At 35.7% G+C, this 23,390-nt stretch overlaps 2 protein-coding genes and 1 long non-coding RNA gene across 5 annotated transcripts in view; all 3 read right to left on the bottom strand.

The window, feature by feature from the left end:
- fdx1b (ferredoxin 1b) overlaps positions 1–10,933 on the bottom strand; it is a 49,874-nt gene extending 38,941 nt beyond the window's left edge. For 2 of the 3 annotated variants that reach the window (NM_001100949.2, XM_087252328.1), the window contains 1 exon segment: positions 10,784–10,933. Coding sequence is in view for 1 of the 3 variants with exons in the window: in XM_087252328.1 (XP_087108454.1) it covers positions 10,784–10,845 (62 nt within the window). In the remaining 2 variants the exon portion in view is untranslated. 3 annotated transcript variants of the gene reach the window in all.
- Positions 1–23,390, bottom strand: part of LOC147843941 (uncharacterized) — a 560,137-nt gene that overhangs the window by 427,273 nt on the left and 109,474 nt on the right. The gene's annotated exons all lie outside the window — the stretch shown is intronic.
- msna (moesin a) overlaps positions 13,929–23,390 on the bottom strand; it is a 40,841-nt gene continuing 31,379 nt past the window's right edge. The window contains 5 exon segments of the mRNA NM_001004296.1: positions 13,929–15,763; positions 17,225–17,455; positions 19,607–19,699; positions 19,908–20,068; positions 22,952–23,082. Of these exon segments, the coding sequence (NP_001004296.1) occupies positions 15,599–15,763; positions 17,225–17,455; positions 19,607–19,699; positions 19,908–20,068; positions 22,952–23,082 (781 nt within the window). The 3' untranslated portion in view covers positions 13,929–15,598.

Genomic DNA, 23,390 nt, shown 5'->3' with positions numbered 1-23,390 from the left:
ACAAAGCATTGTTTAGTACCATTATCACAGGCCCCGTTTACACTAATGCGTTTTAGTTTGAAAACGCATAAGTTTTGCTACGGTTACGCCATCCGTCCACACTACGCCGGAGTTCTCGAGCGCCGAAAACGGAGCGTTTCGAAAACGCTGGAGAAGCCGTTTTCATTCTGAAGTGTGGATGATGGAAAACGGAGACATTTGAAAACGGAGGCGGGGCTGCAGACATTCGCCTCTCTGATTGGGGCTTTTCCTGAATATTAAGTAGCCTAACACGCACAGTTCAGTCCTGCATCTTCTCCGTGTAGGTTAAAACTTCGCAAGTTTGATCATGGCTGCAGTCTCTTCTTCTCAGTTTGATATGGAAAACAGACTATACCGAGGACAAAAGGGGGTAAATCTTCAAAGGGAACAGTGTACTTTATAACTTCATTCACATCACACTGGCTACGTTGTTTTACTTTCTCAACAATAAAATGTAAACATGATATAAGGAACTGCCTATTTTCATTTTAATATTAACAACTAAACAGACAGCAAAAATGTTGAGGCGCCGTGCTGCAAATATGAGCGTCTTCACTGTGTGCATATTTATAACAAAACGGAGCCTACAACAACTGCCTCCTTTCAATTTCAGTGAAAATACGAAACACACCCTCTCTTTGCTGAATATCAGTTTTAATCGATAATATTATAAAAGTATAACATACAATAAGTTTATACATTATAGGAAATAAAGGCAAGCGATCAGTCAATATACGTGCTTACATTAATCATTAACTTATCTTTGCGCTTAGCCAAAACACGTTACCTGAGAACAAGTAATAGATTCCAATGTCCAATGAATATGTCGTTAAATAAAGACAACAAGATGAAAGAAATATTCCGTTTAATAAATATAGTGAGGTTAGATCCAGCGGGAGATGCTTGATGAGAAGTCCGACTAGCACAGCTCTCATCTGGGTAGATTGGCTACAGCGCTTGCCTGAGAGTGTGTGTGTGGTCACGTGATGTGCGTTTTCAGCGTTTTGGTGTGGACGGAGAGCAGTTCAGAAACGCTGGGTAAAACGCGAGTGTGGACGCGGATCGTTTTCATTCTAAAACGCCGTTTTAAAACTAAAACGCACTAGTGTAAACGGGGCCACAGTAATCGTCACTCACCACAGAGAGATTCGCTCATGCAAATATGTCTGATAATCTAATAATCCATATTATTTGCTAATATTTGAGAAATGTAGCCACAGCCAGCCTCTTTATGTTCCTTTTCTATTTTAATTGTTTTTGTTTCTCACACTGATTTGTTGCTGAAAAACCAATCAGAGCACTCTTTTCAGCCAACACTACACTCTGAATCAGACCAACTTCAAGTGACATTACCAGACAAGAAGCGACAAGTGGAACACACCAAACCAACTAGCCAGACTGATGCTGACCGACGGCCTAACAAAGACCAATGGTCAACCATCAGCTTGGTGTAGCCCTGCGGTCCGTGTACATTTTGTTCATTTGTTTTCCATTTTCAAACGGAATAAAGGAAATGGAGAAAACGGCCGTTTTTCCGTTTTTCTTTTGCTCACGAGAAAACGAAAAAGCGAGATTTTGGCTGGATTTTCGTTTTTTGGTTTAGGGTAGGAAAACGGATAAACGACTTTAAAATTCATTTTGCACATGTAGGCGGTGCTGAAACGCCCACTTTCCTCTAATTGGTCAACCAAATCTGCGCTCGTGACGTCACCCTCAAAATAAAAGCCTTACACGCAGGCTTTTAATTATTATTATTTAATTATATATATTAACTAAGTTTACATATTCTATCATTTGAACCACACACATTTAGCAGGCTTACATTCATTGCGTATGTATAAATTAAATAAAAACGTAAAGCAGTATTCTTAGACATTTGTCATTAAAATAAGGTCATAGTTCACTGCCAAGCTTCTTGCTGCTGTGCACCTGATGCAGAGCAAAGATAGCCATTTCCGAGCAGCACCTGGTTTGCATGATTGTTTCAGAGCAAGGGCTTTATAATAATAATAATAATAATAATTATTATTATTATTATTATTATTATTATTATTATTATTATTATTATTATTATCAGTTACTAGTGTTTTTATTGTTTGGTGTGTTTTTTTTTTCTTTTTAATAGTTGTTACCAGAACCAGAATAAGAACACTTTGGGCCCTGCTATAAAAACAAAGGGTACCATTTGTTTTCATTTATTTCTTCCTATTTTAATTATATATTGTAATTATTTATTTGATAATTAATACTATTTTATTGCCACGCCAAAGTAGGCCTGTCTTATTATTTTTTTTATTAAATTTGCTGTTATTGTAGGCTAGATGGCAGGCTTTAAATATTTTAAATAACATTTACTCATAACCTTACTAATTCGAGAGCCGAACCTAAAAAAGTTTACGTGCAATAAGCCTGTACAATAAAGGGAGCCGCAATGCATATTTCTAGCGCATTCTTTCACTCAACAATTATTGCTGGAATAATGACATAAATTTCAAATTAACTAATTAAACACATTATAGTTGATAAAAAAAATTGTGTCTAGTTCCGACAAACAGATGAGCTCGCTACATGTGCGTTGCGCTAATAATTTGACATTTGCTCTTCTTGAGAAAGTGCTACAGCGGGCCCTGCTATTTCACATATAAGGTTAGTGATACGTATTTTAAATTAGTATTGCACATTATTCATTCATTTTCTTGTCGGCTTAGTCCCTTTATTAATCCGGGGTCGCCACAGCGGAATGAACCGCCAACTTATTTAGCAAGTTTTTATGCAGCGGATGCCCTTCCAGCCACAACCCATCTCTGGGAAACATCCACACATACACACACACTTATACAGTACGGACAATTTAGCCTACCCAATTCACCTGTACCGCATGTCTTTTTACTGTGGGGAAAACCGGAGCACCCGGAGGAAACCCACGCTAACGCACCACACTACTGAATTAGACACACAATCTCAAAAAAAAAACTTGATGCTTATTTACATTATCTAAAGTCATTTCTTAGGAGGTAGGATCTGTTGTTGTATTATATATTTTCGTTTTAATATGCAAATAATTTTCTTTAATTTGTAATAGGTCCCTCATTGCATAAAATAACCAGCCTTTGTATTCAATATGTTTGTAAATTGTCCATCCAGTTTGACGCAAGCTAAACAACATTTTGGCCTGTTTTGCTTATTAAATGAGTGATTTTCACGGAGAAACAAATCATCCATCCACACAGTTTTGTATAGGACCTGTGTGATCAAAAATATACACTTCATCATAGCCTATAGGAAAATGTATAGAACCAATTTTGTGTTGTATAATTAAAAATATTAAAAATACAATAATAAAAAAAAGGAATAACATTTGAAGTGCAATGCTTCAAAGATCCAATACGCTGCATGCAGAGCCAAAACAAAAACTGGTTTGTTTGTTTAATAAAATAATAATATGAAATTAAAGTGAAATAGTTCCATAACGTGTATTATAACTGTAGTCACCCTACATGACAAATCATCCGTTGCGCCGGTCAGTTTCACCTTTAATCAAGAATGTGCCAGAACCAAATGAGAATATTTACAGATTACCTCGGAATGAGACCTCGGTCTGTGAAGAATGCAGAACACAGAAACTCGTTGAGAATGGAGATGCATGTTAGATGTTTTATATCCCTTTAGATATTGTAAATAAACAACTAGTTTTTATAGAGATTGTGTCATGTCTTTTCTTTGACGCACGCGCTGAACAGCCCCGAAAAGGCGCCTCTATTTAGCCTGTAGCCTAAATAATAGTTTAGATTTTATAACATATAATGTTCCATTACTTTAAATGTATAATGTTTTTTAATATTTATGGATTATATAAAATATATAGTTTATATAAATGCGCTCTGATCATTCAAGGATCATAATGCGTTGCATATTCTTCTTATTCTTCATTCTAGGCTTGATCCGTAAATTGTGTATTTTATAAACTGATCGTTTATAAGGACTAAGCTATTAATAACTGTAATTCCTCGAATGGAAAAGTCTTGATTAAAGAAAAAGAGAACTTAATTCGACATATGCATATAGTGCGCTTATTTCTGCGCGCATCGCGCCCTTTACCGAATTACCTTTTTTATTTTTTATGCACTATAAATGCATCTGGCAGCACCGAAAAGAGCAAATGCCAAGTTATTAGCGCAGCGCACAGACAGCTAGCTCGTCTAGTCTGAACCAGGGGTTTTCAAACTATTCATTGCACACCGATCCCATTGCATTTTATTTAGGATAAACCACTTATTTAAAATTAATTAATTAAAAGGTGCGTACTCTCCAATACACCACTGTAGTGTCATAATATTTAATAATTATAATTAAGATAGACACCTGACCTCCATTTAATAAACAATTTATTTGCCATACTCTGTTAATTTGAAGTTTAAAGTTTAAATCATTTATGTTAAACTTAAATTATTTAAAAACTTAAAAAGACTTAAATTTATTCATTTAAGACATTTTAGGTCATAAGTTTACATACATTGACCGTTGCATTTAGTAGGCCTATTCTGGTCTAAATAAGCTTTTTGCATCTTAGGTGTTTACACACACAAATTAAGCAGTTTATACGTACATTTAATGTTACTTTGAAATTACTTTTGATGCAATAAATAATCCTAAATAGTTGAAAGTGTAAACATATTCTTGAAATGTAGTTATTTTATAACTATGAAATTTATTACTAAACAAAGTGAATCATTATGAATTTGCCAAGAAATAATCCACTTTACCACCGTAAAGCAATGCCCCACACTCATAAGAACGGTAGAACCTGGACTGTATGATATGTTCTGTATGTAAAATAGAGAAAATAAGCAAGATGCGCAGTCTCATGCAGCCTTAGTGAAATATAGCGCGTCACAGCAATGAACTAAAAATAAAACCACCCTTGAAATGCTGGCGATCTTAATTTTTTCAGCCTACACTGACTGAGAATAATGTTGCACTATTTAATTAACAAATAATTAGAATGTTTTTTTTTCCTTCAACACATTCATCATTACTTTTGCCTGTGCAAGTTTTTTTGCGCGCGCTTGAGCGCGAAGGCATCTATTTTCAGGTGCAAGATGCCACTTTGGGTGGCACCAGCACACTCTGCCACACCTGTGGCTATGTTCCTGCTACAATAATAATAACAACAACGACAAAATAATAACAAAAAATAATAATAATAAGACAGGCCTACTTTGACGTTGCAATAAAAAAGTATTAATTATCAAATAAATATTTACAATAGGCTAAAGGCATATATTAAATTAAAATAGGAGAAAATCCAATAGAAACAAATGGTACCATTTATTATAGCCCCATGCAGGGTCCATTGTGTTCTTACAACCATTAAATAACTAAGTAAATAATAATAATAACAATACTAATAATAATAGGCCTAATAATAATAATAATAATAATAATAATAATAATAATAAATTATTATTTTATACAGAGTAGGCTATTATTTAGGCCTACAATAGCTCTGAAACAATCATGTAAACCAGGTGCTGCTCAGAAATGGCTTTCTTTGCTCTGCATCAGGTGCACAGCAGCAAGAAGCTTGGCAGTGAACTATGACCTTATTTTAATGACAAATGTCTAAGAATACTGCTGATTTACGTTTTTATTTAATTTATACATACGCAATGAATGTAAGCCTGCTAACTGTGTGTGGTTCAAATGATAGAATATGTAAACTTTGTTTATATATATAATTAAATAATAATAATTAAAAGCCTGCGTGTAAGGCTTTTATTTTGAGGGTGACGTCACGAGCGCAGATTTGGTTGACCAATTAGAGGAAAGTGGGCGTTTCAGCACCGCCTACATGTGTAAAATGAATTTTAAAGTCGTTTATCCGTTTTCCTACCCTAAACCAAAAAACGAAAATCCAGCCAAAATCTCGTTTTTTCGTTTTCTCGTGAGCAAAAGAAAAACGGGAAAACGGCCGTTTTCTCCATTTCCTTTATTCCGTTTGAAAATGGAAAACAAATGAACAAAATGTACACGGACCCCCTGCCCTAACAAGAATTGCTTTGAAATAATACAGGTTTTTAGAGATGTTACTTTTTAATGTTGTGTTAAATAATTATTGGGCTTTCATTATTTAGAAAAAATACCTGCTTAATATGTTGCAGGTACATGCTTATGTCCTCCAGGGAAATTCACACTTCTGAGATGACAAGTCTTAAAGGTACTGTTTGTTTTATAGATGTTACTAATATTGTAAAAATGTCCATATTTAGATAATTATTGAAACTGGAATAATTTAAACGATACAATATTGCTTTTGGTTAGAACTAATACCGGCTTTGCTCTCTCTTCTAAAGCAGCAGCAGTTGACATGCACTGCACGAGCGAGCACTAGCGCACTACACTACACTACACAGCCCCCTCAGTACCCAGTGGCAAGAGCTAAACCCCCCGACAAGCTTTGATTCAGGTTTTCAGTTTGTGAATAAACTAACAAATAAACAAGGACACAACACAAACAGTCCAATATGCAAGCATTGCTATAGAGCAGTGCCAAGTAAATGCACTATTACAAGCAATTTAGCAAAACACTTAAATGACCAACATGCAGAGTTGTATAAACAGGTTCCAGAGGTTGATAACTGCTTCCTTTTTAATGTCAACAATGCATTAAATAAGTGCTGCCAATATGCATGTTAACCCTTTTTTAGAACCTGTTATTTTTAAACTCATTCAAGTTGATATAGGTACACTAACATAATCTCCCTCAGTGTTATTGGAGTTCAGTAGCACAGCGTGCAGTACACTACTACTGACAAACACCCCCGTATATAAAGTATACAAATAGGCCTACAGCTGTAGTCTGTTGTGGGTTGCATATTTGAAATGACAGTGAGACACGCTGCATTTATTTATTTTTTTATGTAAGATATATATATAACACAGGTAGCACATTGGCTCAATGGGTAGCACTTTCACCTCACAGCAAGAAAGTCACTGATTCAAGTCCCCGCTGTGTAAGTTGGCATTTCTGTGTGGAGTTTGAATGTTCTCAACGTGTTCACTTGGGTTTCCACCGGGTGCTCTGGTTTCTCCAACAGTCCAAAGACACGCGCTATAGGTGAATTGAATAAACTAAATTGTCTGTAGTGTATGTGTGTGAACGAGTGTGTATGGGTGTTTACCAGTAATGGGTTGCTGCTGGAAGGGAATCCGCTGTGTAAAACATGTGCTGGATAAGTCTGTGGTGACCCCAGATTCATAAAGGGACTAAGCCGAAAAGAAAATAAATAAATGAAAATATAACGCAGCACAACAAAATTATATTGATTAAATGGCTAAACTATTATGCTGCGAGTAAAGCTGAAATAGGCTAAGCATGTTTTTTATATAATGAATAAATAAATAAATAAATAAATAAATAAATAAATAAATAAATATGAACTAGCTACCTTTTGGAGTTTTTTTTCCTTATGGTATACTTTTTTTCTTAAACTAAAAAGGCAATCAATTGTATTTTGATTTTAGGCTTTAGATTTATTCGAAATTGAATAGCCTATTAAACTACAACTTGTACATAACATTGGCTCTGCTTTTATTTTTTTTCTAGATCTCCTTAACTTAGTATTATTGGCTAAAAGACATACTGTTAAGTTGAGTGCTGTATTTTGACAGATTTCACAAAGGCTTCAGCTATTCTACCTGTCGGCTGTTCAAGCTCAGTTTGACCACTTGACACTTTGTGTGGCGTCTGCACTTCAATGACTGGATGACAGCGAGAGCGAGATGAGGTGAGATCTCATTTGATGTATGACCGCGTGTCACAGCAGAAGCCTTTCAAAATATCCAAATTTTGAATATTGGCCCATCGGAATGGACTTTTCATTTGGTTGAAAGCCGAAATATTGCCTGACAGATGGCATCACTTTCAGTTTTGCAAGAGAGCAGGGCTTCAGGGTTAAAACAATGGACAAAAACATTCAGAGCACAATAATGAAAGTATTAAACTTTGGGGGATTGGAGTAGGGATCTTACTAGTATTGAAAATAGTATATATTGGTTTTCTTCTTGGTATCATATCGACATTAGAAATTACAGTATCAACAATAGACATTACTATGTTAGTTTTAAAGGTTCAGGACACCCTGGAGAACTTTTTTTTTATATTAACAGATTTGCGTGTGTTGAGCATCAGTTAAGACAATGTTAGCACCTGGATAACTGGATAATTTTGAGCTTTTGTCAGCTAATTTCAGCTTCCGGGTTTAAAATGATTTTTGGGGCGGGATCAAAATCGGAGACGTAGCGCAGTACCGCAAGTGCAATGATGACGCGTCAGTTTCTCCCTATAAGAAGAGCCGGCTGCTTAATTATTCACAAGAGCACGTGCTTTCCGAAGGCAGACCTGCCAGTTTCAAGTAAGCTGTGAGTGAGACACAGACCAACGGCACGCAGTAGCCATTCATGAAGCCTCGTATGTGTTTGTTTCCATGATCCACGGGGTTTGTTGCATGTTTTTTCTCCGCGATCCTGTCAGGGCCGATCATACAGCAAAGCTGTGTGTGTGCTGCAAGCTTTTTTGTCGGGAGAGCAGCACGAGAATTGAAGAATGGCGGATGTTGACTTTTATCAGGAATTCGTTCACATTCAGACACATCGCTGTGCTGCTGTGTTTGCCTAAATCCTCCAGGGCTAATGGTTAAAATAGACAGGTCAGGAGACCTGCTGCACTGAGTCTGCATTCAAGATCTATAATTTAGATCCGGGGATCGAGGAAGAATCCTCATTTATAGTGTTTACATGAACACACTTATCTTTATAATGATATAAATTGTGGTTATGTGTATATGAAATTACGAATAACAAATGTAGCAGGGCATTAAATTACTGTTTATTTCTTTGCATTTTTACTTTGTGAACTATAAACTCATGCGTCTCCTCACGGTTTGTGTCTCAGTTTGTGAGCCAACTGTCAACAACAGTTATTCGCTCCCCTTCTCCCCTGCTAGCCACGCCCACTCCTGCCCGATGCTCGCAGAGCTCCACGCCCATTAATCATGCATCTTTTGAAAAAATTCTGAAGTAGACTTTAACCGAAAGTGGGGGGTGTCATGGCCCTTTAAAGATATCAATAATCTACAATACTCCAAAACAGTGGCAAATCAGCTCATCAACTAAAGTGACAGTTTATCACTTTCACCTAATTGAATTATTGATTTTTTTGACATCACCTCATACATCAGTTTCTCATCAAATCTTCTGACCAATCAAATGCTCTATAGCAGGGGTGGCCAACCCTGTTCCTGGAGATCTACCTTCCTGCTGATTTCAGTTGCAACCCACATCAAACACACCTGCCTGTAATGATTAAGTGCTGTTTAGGTCCTAGTTGATTGGTTCAGGTGTGTTTGGTCAGGGTAGGAGCTGAACTATGCAGGGAGGTAGATCTCCAGGAACAGGGTTGAGCACCCCTGCTCTATCCGCTTGTTAAGTGTGACGTCACGCGAAGCGGCTTCCGGGTTCAAGCGCTCTATTCAACTGAATGGGGAGACTCATGAAATGGTAATAATAAACGTTTACAAAGAGAATAAATACTTTCGAAAATCACGATCGCAATATATACGTCCATGCCTAATATCCGATGGCCAGAAAGTGATTCATTTTATTATAAATTGTGAAATTTTGGTATTTGTTATGCAGCAAACCCAGAGATTGTTGTGTACACTATGACTTTATATAAAATTAACTTTAATGTGTGATAGGAATAAAACCTGATCATAAACGAATGATTTCTTCACTCAAATGAATGGCGGCTTGGACCCGGAAACAGTATTACCTACATCACCACCTTCAAGCGGATAGTATCTGACAAGTCATGCCCCTTTAAGATGCTTCTCATTTGGTTTCAATTTGATAGGGTGGATCTCAACAGCTTTCACATGCAGATCTGTGATAAAACAAACTGATATTGGCTGTTTTTAAATGGGGGATGCTACTATACTATACACCCTGTCCTGTTAACATGTTTAAGTTGATATGTCAAATTTAAAATCAAAATGCACTTGATGGGACCTTTAATTTTGACATCAGTTGGATTTAAGTCAGCTCTCATTAAGCTCTCATGCTACCTGCTTTTGTTAAATTACAAGTAAACTCCTCATGGCTTGTTACCTCTGTTTATAGAAAATGAAGAGTGAATAATGTGCAGCTGGTGTTTCACTTTTTTTTTAATACTTTTCTAAATAATTTACTAAGCCATTTTAAACTAACCATATAAAAAAGCATTAATGGTTATTTTTCAATCACGTCACATAAAAAAGTCTGACAAGTGACAGACTCTGAGGCCATCGGATACTCCATTTTTCACACGTGCCAACCAGAAAGTTTCTTTCACTAACGTTATTATACTATATAATAATGACGTGTAAAATGAGAAATACTCATGCAGCCACAAAGTGCTTCGTTGCAATTCAGCTCCATTATACTGTAATGTCACATTTTATTTGGTTAACTCTTAGTATTTAATGACAGTAACATTCGAGATCAGAGTTAATGTTTTAGGCGGCAGGTCTCCAAGGCTGTCTTTAGAGTCACGTACATGTCATGTTTACTTGAGCTCATACATATTCATTTTCGTGTTTTGCATGTTTAAACATTCACCTACCTTAAATTATTGTTCAAGCAAATCGGGAAAACCGGCCTGCTGTTTTGGTTTCATGAACACATCCAGAGGTTTATTTTAATAACTTAAATAGTATCCACTTACATTAAACTATCGCCCTCTGCTGTTTGGTGAAGACGAATTTGCTGAGTGTCTGTGTGAGGCATATGCTTAGTTATGCCAGTGAGTACGCTAATGTTAGGTTATTTTTGTAATGCCGGGCATAAAACGTTCCTGTTCACTGAATATTCTTGTACAAGTGCCTTTACTTCTGATCTTTAAGTAACCGCATGCGCATCCAAGAGACTGGAGCTACGGTCCAATTTGGCGCCTGAGTTTGACGTGTTGCCAAGGCGGAGTTTTTGAAATAGGACAGATCATGGGACAAGTTTATTCTACATGGGAACAAATCCAATTTTTTAGAGTTAAATAAAAATATTTGGTCAGTAATAGATATCATGGATGGCAGGGGCAATATTATAATACTTTCACTTCAAGACACAGATTTGCTTGTCATCCAAAGCAGTTTTTCCACTTTTACTAATGCAATACCTTCAGGTATAAAATGTTAATGAAAAGTTTCTTATATTATTCGAAAATTACTCCAATCCTTCCCTTATTATATACTGGTGAGTTTGAAATAGATAATAAACTTTGCACTAATAAACAAATTATTATCCAATTAAAAATTAATTAAAAGTTATTAAAAAGACAAATTATTATCCAATCTTGCTTCCCTAGTCAAGTATTAAGAAATAAATTATTTCATTAATTGAATAAAAATACTGTTAAGCATTTTAAAACAACATATCGTAAATTTTCAATTCTCCCCAAGGCAAAAGAAATTCCATTTAAAATATTAAATGATATATACTCTTCTAATAGTTTTTACACTTAAAATGTAAATTTGAAAATTCACCATGCCATTTTTGTAAACACTTAACTGAAGATACAGAACACATATTTTTTACTTTCAGCTCTGCTCATTGGTTTTGACAACAGTGCAAGGTTGATAACAAAGGTGGTTGCTAAATGTTTGACTTTCACACTACGAAATGCTCTATGTGGAATTGCTAAAGATGGCTCTGTTTTGCATGATTTGATAAATATTATCATTGTATTAGCCGAATATTTTATTCATGAATGCAGATGTTTCAAAACACTGGTTTTTATAAAAGAACTTCAAATATTTGCAGATAAACAAAAATATTTGCTAAAACAAAAACAAAAAATACCTTTAAAAATAATTCATTCATTTTCTTTTCGGCTTAGTCTCTTTATCAATCTGGGGTCGACACAGTGAAACAAACCGCCAACTTATCCAGCATGTTTTACACAGCGGATGCCCTTCCAGCTGCAACCCATCACTGGGAAACATCCGAACACACTCATTCACACACATACACTATGGACAATTTAGCCTACCCAATTTACCTATAGCACGTCTTTGGACTTGTGAGAAACCGGAGCACCTGGAGAAAACCCACGCAAACACGGGGAGAACATGCAAACTCCACACAGAAAGGCCAACTGACTAGGCTCAAACCAGCGACCTTCTTGCTGTGAGGTAAACGTGTTACCCACTGCGCCACCCTGCAGTCTGCCTTAAAAATGTTTCATTTATTTGTATCATATAACTTGCTATAGCCGATATCGGTTTTATAATTTTCTTTTTTGTTTATTTTTTTCTCTCTTAGTTTTAATTTTAGTTTGGATGATTTTTGTATTTTACACTTTTTGTATTTTTTTATATTATTTTGTGTTGAGCCTTCCATGTTTGATACATAATTTGTAAAGTTGAATGTCATTTTGTTGTATTTGGATTTTGTGATAAATAAATAAATAAATAAATAAATAAATAAATAAATAAATAAATAAACAGGACAGGTCATGGGGTAAACATTACTACAGTACTATAATCGTATGATTTTCTCATGACTTTGGGGGGATGTTTAGACGAGTTTCTGCTGTTATCTGAATAATAATAAAATGTAATGGCAAATGTGTAATATCTTTTGATAAGTCAAAATAACAGACGGTGCTGTGCCACAGTGGGTAGCATTGTCGCCTCACAGCAAGAAGGTCTATGGTTCGAGCCTCAGCTGGGTCAGTAAGCATTTCTGTGTGAAGTTTGCATGTTCTCCCCATGTTGGCGTGGGTTTCCTTTGGGTGCTCTGCTTTCTCCAACAGTCCAAAGGCATACACTATAGGTGAACTGGGTAAGCTAAATTGTCTAGTGGGAATGAGAGTATATGGGTGTTTCCCAGTAATGGGTTGCAGCAGGGAGGGCATCCGTTGCATAAAACATATACTAGATAAGTTGGCGGTTCATTCCGCTGTGGCGACTCCTGATTTAAAAAAGAGACTAAGTCAAAAAGAAAATGAATGAATGAAGTCTGAATAACATGACAGAATTCATTCAGTTTGGGATTTGGAGTTTAACTGAGTCCCAGCAAACCTCCAATAAATTGTATATAGCTAAACTGTGTATGCTATGTTTATACATATTAGCAGGGGCAAGTCTAGTGGTTTGAGGGTATTAAGCAATTCCACAGGACCTAGACCCTGTTTATTTTATATTATCTTTAAAATGTTTTTTTTTTTTGTCCGTCTTTTTCTAAGAACCCCTATTTTCTACATTATCCTATCACAATATCTACATTTTAAATGATTTGTTTCAATGTGAAATTAAAACGAATTCACTGCAAAATAAACTATTTTGTTTTTAAAACTAAACACTCAACTGCTGCTGATGCAGAGGCTTTACCGCCATGTACCGTTGATCCATAATTGGAGGTGGGTACACACTCACAGGCATGTAATAATTACATTAACATTTCATTTCTTGGACTTGCATCGTAAAACACACGATAGTAAATTATGGTTTATATAATTCATAGAAACATCTTAAGTGGCTGCTTACCTTGCTTATTTGTTAAGTCCACCACAGCATAGCACTCGTAAACAAGCCACCAAAACATTAATACCAGGAGGGACACAGTGTGAAATCATCAATACGTCTACTTTATATGGTTATACCTTTTCTAAATATTAGCCTAGATACAGCGCTGTACTGGCAGATTTATTATTAGTAATGCAGTGATCCGTGTTATACAGCCAGTGTTTCAGTCATTACGTGCAAGGACGTGTTAGTTTGCTTATTTAGCTCATTAGTGACATATCACAAATCAATTTGCATCTCTATAGGGGCAGAAGAATGCTGCAAGAACAACAGTAGCCAATGCACTGATGTTTTTGATTATTTTATTGACAGTTGCAATGGGGGGGGAAAAATAAAGCAGCAATCTTTTCTGATTGGTTAACAAAAAACCCACCTGCAGCCTTTGGACAAGAAACTGCCCAGTTAACAAGAACGCTCTATGTGATAAAACAAGCTTCATATTTTAAGATCAGGATCTGACTGAAGAATTCTTCCAAAGCAGCTTGGAAACATGTCATATTGCTTCTTTGCAGCATATTGCCACAGGAATAAAAAATAAAATGGATATAGATCATAAAAACAACAACTAAGGCACTGCCTACGAGTGCAGGGCTATTCAAAAGTGTGTACACTCTGGGTAAATACTGCTCAGAAGAAAAGGGAGAAATGTAACCCCAGATGATGTTGTTTAACTCTCATTCTATTTAAGGATTCTTCAAAATAATACTGAGAAAAATGTTCAAATGTCTCAAAAAACAACAAAATAGTCTTTTCTTAAAAAAAAAACAGCTTAAAATAAGAATAGGATTAAAACTACACTAAAAATACAGTTTGATATTTTCTCTTCTTTTTTCCTTCAGTGAAAAGGCACAAACAGGGAGCAGCCACCAACCTGCAGATTGGAGAAACTATAACTAAAGGAATTATCAACAGATCTCTCACTCTCTCACACACATTCACACACACACAGCTCTAATGGGGAGTGGTTGAAGAGGAGCAGGTAACCATGATCTTAGGCATGTGTGTTAATCTATACTGTAATTGTTTTATTAGAAAGGCACATCGATACAATGTTAAACAATAGCTAGGCTATTACACCATCACAACGGCACTGAAGTATCATAATTCAGCTATACCCTTTTGAAATACAGTCTTGGCACACTGACGTGTCTCTGGAGCGCTTTTATGGAGTCAGTGTAAAGTCATGTATAATTGCAAAATGAAAGAAAGTTTTGTAAACAAAAAATTACGAATTGAACAAAAATTTAATGAAAATCTCCAAAAATCGCGAAACGAAAAATGTATTAAAAAATTAGTTACTTTTTTTTATATTGGAAATTTTTTTTTTTTTTTTTTTTTTGCACAGTTTGTTTTTTTTGCAGTTCGTTTTTGTTGAAAAAATTCATTTTTATTTTTCAAAACTTAATTTTCCCTTTGCAGTTCTTTATTTGGTTATGTAATTTTTTTTTTTCAAAAATAATTTTTTGCTTCATGATTTTTGGGGATTTGCAGATTTCCATTTATTAAATTTTTGTTTCTGCTCAATACTTAATTTTTTGTTTGCAAACTTTTAATTTGCAAGTATTTATGGCACTAGATTGACTCCATAGGCTTTCTATCTTAATACTGGAATGTTTTATTCTTTTACTTCAATTCCTACAGGATTCCCAGTTTTACTGAAGTTAAAACCCTTTAATTCGGTTAAATCAGTAAACCGTTAATGTTTTCCATATTAAAAAAAAATGTAACACCTAGATCAAAACACAAATCCAACAAAAGAAAAAAAACTCCCTTATCATAATGAAGTAACCCAAACAACACTCATCAATTAAAGGGATTTTTGAATTGTGCAGCATTATTTCTATTTTTGGCTTTATTTTCTGTTGAAGGGGTTCTGTAGTTTGTGGGTACTGTAGTTCCTCTGCAGGCATGATGCAAAAAGCAGGCTGTAGCTCCCCCTGCTGGCTGACGCTGGTACATTACATGCACTCAAACTCGTCGATTCGCTGTTTGGTGTTTCCGGAGCGGATCTGGCGAAGCGTCTTGTATTTGTCACGTCCTGCTCGTACATTCTCTGCATGAATGATGTCATTCTGGGTCTTCTTGGTCTCATCACGAGCATTAGCAAGCTCAGAAGTAAGAGCCTGTAGTGGGGAAAAAAAGACATTTACTTTTTTGCAGCGGTGGAAAGAGACCTAAAAATTATACTCAATTAAAAGTATTATTACTTGCCCGAAAATGTTGTGCGAGTAAAAGTATCGGTTGTAAATATACTCTAAGCATGAGTAAAAAGTAGCTCTTTTAAATGTAATCAAGAGTTGTGAGCAGTTAGTATTATGCCTGTTTCACACTGCAAGCAGAGTGTGAGCAGCGCACAGGCGTTTGCCTTTTACACCTAGTGCGTCTGTAGCATGCAGCTCATTGGCAGCTGCTGTGCAGATCAATCCATCTCTGTCTATTCCATCTAGTTAACCATCTATCTACAAATAATCTTTTTTTCTGCACAAAAGGCCAGCGGCAACTTCCTCCTATGCGGTTTCCTTAACCTGCAAAACTTTATTTTAGAAATTATACAGATCCTAAAGAACTGTTTGTGTCTCACACTCTATGAGAAGCATCATTCATGTCTTATTAGGTGCAGAAGACAATCGCCTCTGATATCATGTCGTTTGGTTTTTGATTGTCTGCATGATGTAGGCCTATAGATAAAATTGATACAATATGGTTATAATGATATTTATACATAATCAAACTAGTGTGCAATTTGGTTTTGTAGTTCGGGTCGGAATAAATATTTGTTACGGTTTTTAATAGTTTAAGTTAATTTGATTGAATATATAAAAATCAGTGGATATTATTGATGCATTTATTGCACAGCAAAAATAGACCCAGGGCGAAACTATCGCGGCACTGCTACTTCAGTGATGCTCACGCTGACATGCTGCTTCTGCGTGCAGTATGAAAGCTCTAATCTGTTAACATGGATGCCGAAAATACACGAGCTGGTTGCGCTCTGCTCACGCTTGCGGTGTGAAACAGGCTTTACACTGTGAAAGGTTGATGCATTTACAAGCAGTTTGTGCATGTGTGTAAAAACTTAACATTCTGTAGTTCTTAAGTTATTGTTTAAGGCTATTTGACGATTTCCTTGACTACACAGTGATTCCGTGTGAAGATTTTGGACATCTTCTTGGACACTTTCCAAACTTGTCGTGAAAATTGTTCATTATTAAGAAGCAAATTATTATATTTTGTTTGGACTGGAATCGCAGGACTAATCCCCATAGACAAGAAAAAAAAGTAGTGACTGCAGGTTGAAGAAAAATAGTGGAGTAAACGTACTGATATGGCATTAAAAATGTACTCAAGGGAAAGTAAAAGTATAACATTTATAAAACTACTTTGTAAATTATGATTCCTTAGTAAACCTACTCAATTACAGCAATTTGAGTTATTGTAAGTTGTTACTTTACACCACTGTTATTTTGCTTTTATTGCATGGCAACCATTGCTGTCCACTGTATTGAAAGGAAGCAGCTTGAACATTCTAAAAAGGAATGCTTAATCCAACATAAATGTGTTGTGTGCTCTAAAGTAACTCTCACCAGCAGATGCTTCTGCACTCGTTCGTTCTTCTCGGCTTCCGTCATGCGCTCCTCCTCGCTCCTGTCCTTATAGGCGGCTGCGGAGGTCAGTTCTGCAGAGGCTTCTGCGCTGCTCTCGTCACCCTCATCGTTGTCATTTTCTCCATGCACTGGCTCTGTGACATGGGATGACATGACTTTGTTCTTCAGCTCCTCTTTAGTCTTCTCCAGGTCCTCTTGCACCATAGTGGCCTGGAAGAGACACAAAGCATTATATCAGAAATTCATACTATGATAATTAAAGAGAAAACTAAAGTCATTGCATTTGGGAACAGAGAACCAAGGTACGCATTCACCTTGAGAACCTCATCTAAGGGTCAAACAACAAAAAATAAGGTTAAGAATCTTGGTGTTATTTGGAGTCAGATATGGGTTTTAGTATTCATGTCAAAGCAGTAAGTAAATCAGCAAACGATCATCTTAAAAACATTGCAAGAATTCGATGCTTTGTTTTCAGTGAGGACTTAGAGAAACTTGTTCATGCTTTTATCACCAGCAGTGTGAATTGAAGACAGTTGCAGCTCATCCAGAATGTTGCAGCCAGGATTCTGACCAGAAGCAGAAAATCCAAGCACATCACACCTGTTCCCAGTTCTTTACACTGGCTCCCAATTACATTCAGAATAGCTTTTAAAGTACTTTAACTTGTCTATAAATAACTAAATGGCCTAGGACCTCAAAACATTACAAATATGCTCACTGAATACAAACCTAACAGATCACTCAGATCTTTAGGATCAAATGCATGAGAAATTCCAAGAGTTCAGTTAAAGTAGGGTGAATCTGCCTTCAGCTACTCAACCCCCCGCAGCTGGAATCAGCTTCCAGAAATGATCAGATGTGCTCCAACATTAGGCATGTTCACATCGAGACTGAAAACAGATCTGTTTAGCTGTGCCTTTACTGAATGAGCACTGTGCTACGTCTCGTCCAACAGATCTAACTATTATGTCTTTCTTTTCCATTTTTTAATGTTGTAAAATGTTTTAACACATTTTAATCTGTTCAAAAACACTTTTATTATTTGTCTTTTTATTTTTCTATACTTGTCTCTTTTATTCAGGTTTATGTAAAGCACTTTGAATTGCCACTAGTTATGAAATGTGCTATATTAATAAACTTGCCTTGCCTAATCGTTTGGTTTACTTTATGTAAATTACTTCAGTCTGCATCAGTGAATAAATTCAAAAACCTCATTAAATAAATTTGTTGCTGGAGTAACATTTCTAATATTCATTATTAGGAATCACTAATATAATTATTAAACAACTGTTATAATAATATAATTATTAAACAACTCCCTAATATTTTTTGTGGAAAAAATGGTAAAGCTTGTCAAGACTTATTGATGAATAAACAATTACAGCATTCATTTGAAAAGTAAATATTTTGTAAGATTATAAATGTCCGATTAATTTAATCTGTATTTTTAAGAATGTTCCAAACAGTTGTTTTGGCCACACCTGATGTTTTTTGCAATCTCTCTAATGAGTTTGTTTTGTTTGTTTGTTTGTTTGTTCAGCCTAATGACGGCTTGCTTGACTGACAGTGACAGCTGACTGTGACAGCTCTTTGGATCTCATCTTGAGAGTTGACAGTAACAGAATCCAAAAGCAAATAGCACATTTGAAATGAACTCTGGACCTTTTATCTTCTCATTGTAATTGGTAAAACAAGGTAATAACACACACCTGGCCATAAAACAGCTAAGATGCCAATTGTCCCATTACTTTTGGTCCCTTTACAAGTGGGAGTCAAATATGCAAACTGTTGTAATTCCTACACCATTAACCTGATTTGATGTAAATACCCTCAAATTAAAGCTGACAGACTGCAGTTCTTGATCATCTTGATCATTTTAAATAATTTATGCTGGTGTATGGAGCTAAAATAATAAAAATAATAATAATAAATAAATAAATAAATAAAATGATAATAATAAAATTATATAATATATGATAAATATTTGCTATAAAAAACGAAAATTTATAACAATTAAAAAAATTTATATATATATATATATATATATATATATATATATATATATATATATATATATATATATATATATATATATATATATATATATATCGAATCATTTCTACTTCCATTTGAATAAGCAGGTGGTGATAAAAGCAATAAATCTCATCCCTTCCATTTTTGTCCCAACACCAGCGTCTGTTACAGAGTCACATGTCAAGCTTTTCTGCTGAGCTTTGTGTTTTCTATTTTTGGACATCACACTGGTGAGCCCCGTTTATAATGGTGTGGATGGATCTGACATTAGCTAGCATGTTCTACAGTAAGCTGCTGTGAGGCACCTGTTGACAAGTAACCATTTACCTTTGTCTGCCACTCTAATGCTTCATCCTCTTTCTTCTTTTTGGCATCTTCAAGCAGGGAGATCTTAGAGGTCAACTCTGCCAGTTCAGTTGCCTGTAGACACACACACACACACACACACACACTCAGAATTGCATGGAAACAGATGTAATTGTGGGTGTCCTGCTGTGGTTGAATGATGGAAACTTCCTAACTGTATTTCGGTTACTGCAGGGGTTGTATTAGTGTTGTTGTAAGGCTGTCATAGTGACTAGAACTGTGCTGCCATGGTAACTATAGCTTGTTTGTCATGTAAACTGACCAGATGCTCCTGGTTCTTCATCTGGCTCTCCGACTGCTGCAGCAGAGCCGATTTGGCCTCTTCTGCCAGACGGCGCTCTCGCTCCAGACGCTCAGCCTCCTCCTGAGCACGTTTACGCTCCTGCTCTAACTCCAGCGCCTTGCGGGTCTGCTCCTCCAGCTCTGCGCGCACACAAATATAACGGATTAACATCAGCGATCATTAAAGGGGTCCTGTTAGATGTAACAAGTCTCGGATGTATTCTGAATATTTCTTCAAAGCTTCAGCTCAAATGCCTCAAGATCATTAAATATATCATGCTGGAAATTAAGCTTTTAATCTGAAGGAAAGGCCTGTTTTTGTATACGTCTCTTTAAATGCAAATGAGCTGCAACTCAAGAGGAGTGTGGTGTGTCATTACAGCTCATGCCTCAGTTACTTCAGCAACAAACAAACACATCTGCATCTAAGCCTTGAGTTTAAACTCCTGATGGTTTTCTGAGTCATGAAGCACACCTACATTAGACAGCTTGTCACATGAGTATTAAAATAAATTCTCTTTTAGGTCAGCTGTCAGATATAGTTAAGGCATTTGAGGGAATTCAGAAGCTAACTGTGCTTACTGTTAGCAAATGTGTAGAGGATTCAAAATATTTGAGACCTGTAGATGTTTCTACAGAGACACCTAGTGGTCAAGAGATGTTGTACAAGCAAAACATCAAGTGATTAAGCAGAATGGATAATGTTCCTGGCTGGAATAATGTCACATTGGGTTTAGATTAAAAGTGAAGCAGTTATAGTTACATATAAAACATTTAAAAAATTTTGGCTGTTTCTCAATATGCTTGTGTCCTCATGTAACATCATCATCAACTGACAAAGTTCAGTTCCAAATCTCAAGACCGCAAAAATGAAGGATGCCTGAAAGTTCCCGGATGTCTTCTTGGTATTGAGGGTGCACAGATGCTGACTTAAGCACTGAACTCGCTCAAGAAGTCCCAGAAGTCATTGCTACTGAATAAAGGAGGTGGCAAGTGCAGCATTTTATATAGATTTATTATTAAGTTTAGAGATAACTTATTTATCTCAGGAGTTTCCCTAAATGAAACTGTGAAAGGGTGTTTATTTGCTGAAATTTTTGCTAACATTTTTATGCTTATTTGTAAGTTTTTTGTGCATGTATATTAAAAAAGAAAAAAAAACAAATAAATCCTTGTATGAATGCTGTAATGTTCAAATCATTTTCCATTAAAAACGCGTAAAGCTCATGTGACCAGCAGGAAGAACACAGCATCTCATTTCTCAAAGGATGCGTTCTCTGTTCTCGCAGTCCCCCGAGTTCTTTCGAAGTGACTTGGTAAGACCGGTCTTCACAAGAACACAAGTCCGTTCTCTGTGTTCTTGGAATTGAAAAACAGCCAGTGTGTTTTTTTGACAGCTGAAATAGTGAATGTGTGTGTTATTTTGGTTATGAAAAATTTACTTTAATAAAAGAAAAGGCCACATTGTATGACTTTTTTTTTTTTTTTTAAGATTTCGTTTTGGCAGATTTGGCATGAATGAAACTTTGTGAAATGCCCCAATGCTTTGAATTGCCTTAAACCCTGGTCAGATCACACAAATTTTATAGTCGGTTACGATAGTCACAGTGTCAGATTATGTGATTTTTTCTTAATAAAATCTAATCTTGTCGTGGGTATCAAATGTGCCAGAGTGCACATTCCTTTTCTATCAGTCATCCTGTGATGTCTATGACCAGTGTTATTTCCCAAAGCAGTCACAAGTGTTGTTTGTAACAATATTTAACATTATTTCTTATGTAAATACTCATGCTTACTGACAACTAATAACTACATTGTTTAAGCGCATTCCTAACGACATGGACTTGCCATGAGTGAGAAAAAAAAAAAAAAAAGCAAAGCACATCAGCAGCAGCAAGGAAAAATCAGATGCTAAAGACATAATATTTAAAATAATGACATATTAAAAAATTATCAAATATATAACTGAGGTTTGTGATACAACAATCACAGTGAAGCATTCATTAAATCCCCATATTCCAAAGAGCGAAACAAATCATCCACCCGTATAGTTGAGTAGAGGAGGGGCACAAACAAAAGTATAATTAGTATGTTTTTCTTTTTTAAATGAATTTTGTTCGCTATCATTTTATTCATCTTAATTTTAATGTCTATTTTGTTTGTTAATTATCTATAAAGATGAATATGAATAACATTTGAGGTGAAGCGCTTCAAAACAAGTCCGCTATATGCACCATAATATGAATTGTAATAATCTAGCCTGAATAAAATTAATGTGAAATATTCACAGTTTCAGAGAAGCCAATATTAAACAGTTTTCACTATTAATGACAAATTTAAATAAGCAGGAAATGCTTTTGCAATGTATTCCCAGACAAACTCTGTTGGAACAACTCTGTTCTGAGAGAACTCAGAAACTCATTGTGAGAATGAAGATGTCAGCATTTTGTGTCAGTCTGTCCAATAAAATAGCTTAAAAGACTTTTAAAGAAAGTAGTTAAAGTTTGCATAACCAATGATTGATCATATCCACCTGTGACCCACCCATAATTAAAGATGCAGCCTATTTTTTGATTACCTGACCAGCATTAACAGCAGCACCCGCTGACTTAACCGAGAAATTATGTGATTCTATTGCACAGTATCTATTGCACGGAACTTGAAAATGAGAAAAATGTAAACATGCTGGACTTTCTGCGATGGTATTGTGAGCAACACAGGTATGGTATCAGTTATCATGAACTATGCCACATTACGCGAGAAGAAACGATTGATTCTTGTGTCATGACGTTCATTTGTCATTTAGGAATCCCTACGACACCCAACGTCAAAGAAATCATGACAAATTAGTGTGATCTAACTTTAGTCAGAATCTCGAAATATCAGTTTTGCATCAGCTATCACTACTACAGAGTCAATTTTGATTTTAGAGCATTAGCATGCACATATACCTGTAAAACTTGTTGAAAAAACAAAAAGTACACATTAGAATTCCATTCTAAAATGCAAAGTTCATGATCTTACCTTGCTGAGCTTTTCTTGTCTGCTCCTCGATTACTCTGAGTCTCTCCATCAGCTCCTCTTTTTCTTTTTCAATCTTCTCTTTCTCCTTTTCGGCCTGCTCTCTCTTTTTACGTTCATCCTCCAACAATGCCCTGTAAGATTAGAATGCATGTTTGTGTCAGTGAGAGAAAAAAAGGGGGAGAAACACACAAACAGACAGATGTTTGACAAGATGAATGTGTCCTTCCTGGCATTGTTCAGAGATGGCCGCTACACAATGAACTAATCTAAACGCACAGCTATACATTTATCAACTTGCACACATGAACAGGCAAACACAAGTATAAGCATTTGAAATGATATGCCTGATAAGTGCCTTCAAAAAATGTGGCCTTTCTAAACGATTAGTTATTGAATAAATGTTTGAATTGAACAAATGATTATTTTCTGCTTTTATTTG

Source organism: Danio rerio, chromosome 5, assembly GCF_052040795.2.
Source record: "Danio rerio strain M-AB ecotype USA chromosome 5, GRCz13ab, whole genome shotgun sequence".
NCBI classification, from domain to species: Eukaryota; Metazoa; Chordata; class Actinopteri; order Cypriniformes; family Danionidae; genus Danio; species Danio rerio.
Note: the sequence above shows the minus strand (reverse complement) of the source record. Positions and strands in the feature narration are given on the sequence as shown.